We start from the raw sequence: 4,133 nt of genomic DNA, 5'->3' as shown, positions 1-4,133 counted from the left end.
ACGAGCTAAAAATTGAACGCGCTTTTCAAGAACAAGGGCAATAATTCATACTACATATTTTTCGATTTCCCTGATTTTTCTATAGGGTTTATCCTTGGGTGAATACGAACACTCATACCAAGTTTCGTCAAAATCTGTCAAGAATTGTGCCTTCTAGAGTGTTTACGAGCTAAAAATTTAACGGTTTGCAAGAACAAGGGCAATAATTCATACTAAATATTTTTCGATTTCGCAGATTTTCAATAGGGTTTATCCTTGGGTGATTACAAACACTCATACGAAGTTTCGTTAAAATCCATCAAGAATTGTGCCCTGTAGAGTGATTACGAGCTAAAAATTGAACGTGTTTTCAAGAACAAGGGCAATAATTCATACTACATATTTTTCGATTTCGCTGATTTTCAATAGGGTCTATCCTTGGGTGATAACGAACACTCATACCAAGTTTCGTCAAAATCTGTCAAGAATTGTGCCTTCTAGAGTGTTTACGAGCTAAAAATTGAACGAGTTTGACAGAACAAGGGCAATAATTCATACTAAATATTTTTCGATTTCGCTGATTTTCAATAGGGTTTATCCTTGGTTGATTACAAACACTCATACCAAGTTTCGTCAAAATCTGTCAAGAATTGTGCCTTCTAGAGTGTTTACGAGCTAAAAATTGACAAGGGCAATAATTCATGTTAAATATTTTTCGATTTCGCTGATTTTCAATAGGGTTTATCCTTGGGTGATTGCGAACACACATACTAAGTTTCGTTAAAATCCGTCAAGAATTGTGCCCTGTAGAGTGACCGACGGACCTACGGACGGACCGACGGACATGGGTGACGACAAGATATGCCCTTCATTTCATGTGGGCGTATAAAATGTAAAAAGTATACAGTCAAGTAACCTAATTTCGTGGAAACCTATTATTCGTGGATTTCCGGAAAGGATTAATAATTTGCATGAGCGACCTTGCGCGACCTCCGCATAAGTTTGTTTTGATAAACATGGGTTTTTCTCTACAATATCAGCTAGTAGAATGAATTCAGTAGTTTCAAGCAAGGTAAAATGTATTAATGTATACTTTGACAAATACAAAATGGCGGATTTCAGATATTACCAAACGTCACCATTTTTTATCGGCCGAATTTCCTTATAATCCCAAGCGGTAATCGGAATTCCAACTGTCGTCTGCTAGAATATATTCCAACGAATGAAGTCACGTGATCAACTAGCGGATTCTGTGTCAGCAGAAAATTTCTATGGAACACAAAGTGGACGATATTCTTATGTTGTTTCAGTGACATTTAGCAATAAATCACGCTACGTATCTTATTTTGTCAGTCACTATTTTTTTTTTAAATCTGTTCTTTGAAGGAATTGTCACTAGTTCTAATGAATTGATATTAAAGATAAATACTAAGTGAAGTTAATTATACCACCCGGTATCCATACAACGTGTTTTTCTCGACTTATTTATAGATCAAACATTGTACACGAAAATAGGTGACGCATTCTGCCGCCGTTGCCGAGTCGGTTGCTCATGAAATATGGGTCAAAGTGAAGGATTCATAAAGAAACTTGAAACAAACCAATTTCAATTATTTTGTAGAATATCTGAGGAAACATCTAAGACATATTTTTTTTTTCGTTTTTTTAAATTTGACGAAATTCGGTGTTGAATCCTTATATCCACGAAAATAGGTTACACCACTGTATAACTAAAAGTAAAATAGAATGAATGTAGTGAATTAGATGCTCTGCAATTTAAACAAAAAGAAAAGAACCAACTGTATTATCAATCCGTTTTATTAACTCTATAGAATTGGCCAATTGCCAGGGGCTTAGACCGGACGGCTTCATGCACTCTCACTCACACAAAAATTTGAATTCCGACAGAAGTGAACCTGAACTTTGCTAACCACGGGATTGGAGAAATGCTGAAGAAATTTGGATGTTAATCTACTGTGTTTAATGACTGGTAAACTGTATTATATTTGCTAATCTGTATCCTGGTGAAATTTGAGAAAATTCAGTCAGAACTGGCACGTATTGTGTATTTGCTGTGAAACTGGTCACATTTACTGAACTTTTGTTTATCTGTCATATATCCTGTGAAATTTTGACTGATTGAATTTTTGAAAATTAAACATGCCACCAGAGGAACTGAAAACTTTGTTCTTAGAAGCCAAGAAGAAAAGAAGAAACTGTAAAGCTGCTATTACCAGACTAGGGAAAGTACTAGATAGACTGATTAATGAAAAAAGGGGAATAGAAGAAATCCAAGAAATAGTTTTGAAAATAGACACTGCATTTGATAATCTGGTGGAAACACATACTGCATATACTCAAATGATAGAAGATGAGGATGAATTTGAAACTGCAGAAATTTGGTTGGATGATGTGCAAAACCAGGTCACAACATTAAAAATGTATTCCAAAGATTATGTTAAACGCTTAGATGATGAGTTCCAAGCCAAAACCCAGAATGTTGAAATTCCCCAGAGCCCTGATCAAATAAACCTGTCACCCTCTTCATCCCCTATTGATAATTCATTACCTACTGATAACCAGAGTAATTCTGATGTAAATAATATTGTTGATCCTTACAACCACAGTATAGACGATAATCCGAGTACTTCTGCTGTTGTTAATCCGAGTACTTCTGCTGTTAACCCAAGTACTTCTGCTGATGATAATCCGAATCCAAGTACTTCTGTGGATCCGAGAGATTCTGCTGCTGTTAATCCAAGAAATTCTACTGCTGTTAATCCGAGAAATTCTACTGCTGTTAATCCGAGAAATTCTACTGCTGTCAATCCGAATAATTTTGAGTATATTCTGAGTACCGAGAATATGAATGGTCTTACTGCTTCAACTAGCCTGAATAGTAATTCTGTCAGTGGAAATCCTACACAATCTACCGATGTTTGTCAATTTAAAATGGAGAAATCGAAGATGCCAAAGTTTAGTGGAGATGTTCGTGAATATTATACTTTTAAGTCAGACTTTTTGCATATGGTTTCATCGAGATATAGTAACGAGATGCTATAACTTTACTGCGTTCCTGTTTGGTAAATAAGCCATTAGAATTGATAAGTGGTATGGGTTCTGATTATGTGCTGCCTTTGAATATCTAGACTCAATGTATGGAGATCCAAGATTTATTGCTGATTGTATTACCCAAGATTTAACACGTTTCCGTCCACTAAGAGATGGTGAAGATGCACGTTTTTGCGAATTAGTTCATGTTGTCCGAAGAAGTTATAACACACTTAAAGAAATAGGCAGACCTAATGATATGAACAATAATCACATGTTAGCTTTAATTGAACAGAAGATGAACACGGAAGACAAGAAAGTTTGGTTCAGATATCTTGAAAAGGACAAAAAGACTGCTGATTTAGAAGATTTATTAGAATGGATGAATGCTGAAATGAAGTCTCGTATTCGTGCTACTGCTCCTTTAAGATCATCTGGTCAACACTCAATATTCAACATACATCATGGTAATTTTGATGATAGACCTGCTGAAACCAATCGATATAAATGTTGGCTTTGTAAAAGCAATGATCACTGGTTAGACCAATGTGTTAATTTCCTGTCCAAATCTGTATCTGATCGTATTAAAACTCTGAAAGATAATCATGCCTGTTTGAGCTGTTTGAAAATTGCTGGTAAAAATCATGGTGTAATGAACTGTTCGAGAAGACGCCAATGTACTGAATTCTATAATGGGAGTCGCTGTAAACTGTTTCATCATAAATTACTTCATCCTACTAATAGAACAACAAGCCCTGAACACCACAGTGTAGGAATTGCATCAATGCTGAATAGTAGAGAAACTATTTTACCTGTAATAACTGTTGATATTTATGGTAAATGTAATACTGTTAGAGGAAATACCCTGTTAGACTCTGGTGCCCAGCTTAGCTTAATTAGAAAATCAATGGCCGAACAACTTCAATTAGAAGGCAAAGATATAAGTATTGTAATGACAAAAATTGGTGGAGATTCTGAAGAACTTAGAACCAAGCTGTATAAATTTAGAATAGTTTCAATGGATACTGGTAGATCTTTTCAAATTACTGCTTTAGGAATTCCATGTATTAGTGAAGATACTGAAGAAATTAGATTATTGAAGT

At 35.2% G+C, this 4,133-nt stretch overlaps 1 protein-coding gene across 1 annotated transcript; it reads left to right on the top strand.

Annotated features, from left to right (window-relative positions):
* Positions 1-2,139: 2,139 nt before the first annotated feature.
* LOTGIDRAFT_152381 (hypothetical protein) lies at positions 2,140-3,042 on the top strand (the record flags this gene model as incomplete). Its single annotated transcript, XM_009045820.1, has 1 exon — positions 2,140-3,042. One exon carries the CDS (start codon positions 2,140-2,142, stop codon positions 3,040-3,042), a length of 903 nt encoding a protein of 300 aa, XP_009044068.1.
* Positions 3,043-4,133: the final 1,091 nt, after the last annotated feature.

Source organism: Lottia gigantea (genome assembly GCF_000327385.1).
Source record: "Lottia gigantea unplaced genomic scaffold LOTGIsca_1, whole genome shotgun sequence".
In the NCBI taxonomy this organism is placed as follows: domain Eukaryota; kingdom Metazoa; phylum Mollusca; class Gastropoda; family Lottiidae; genus Lottia; species Lottia gigantea.
Note: the sequence above shows the minus strand (reverse complement) of the source record. Positions and strands in the feature narration are given on the sequence as shown.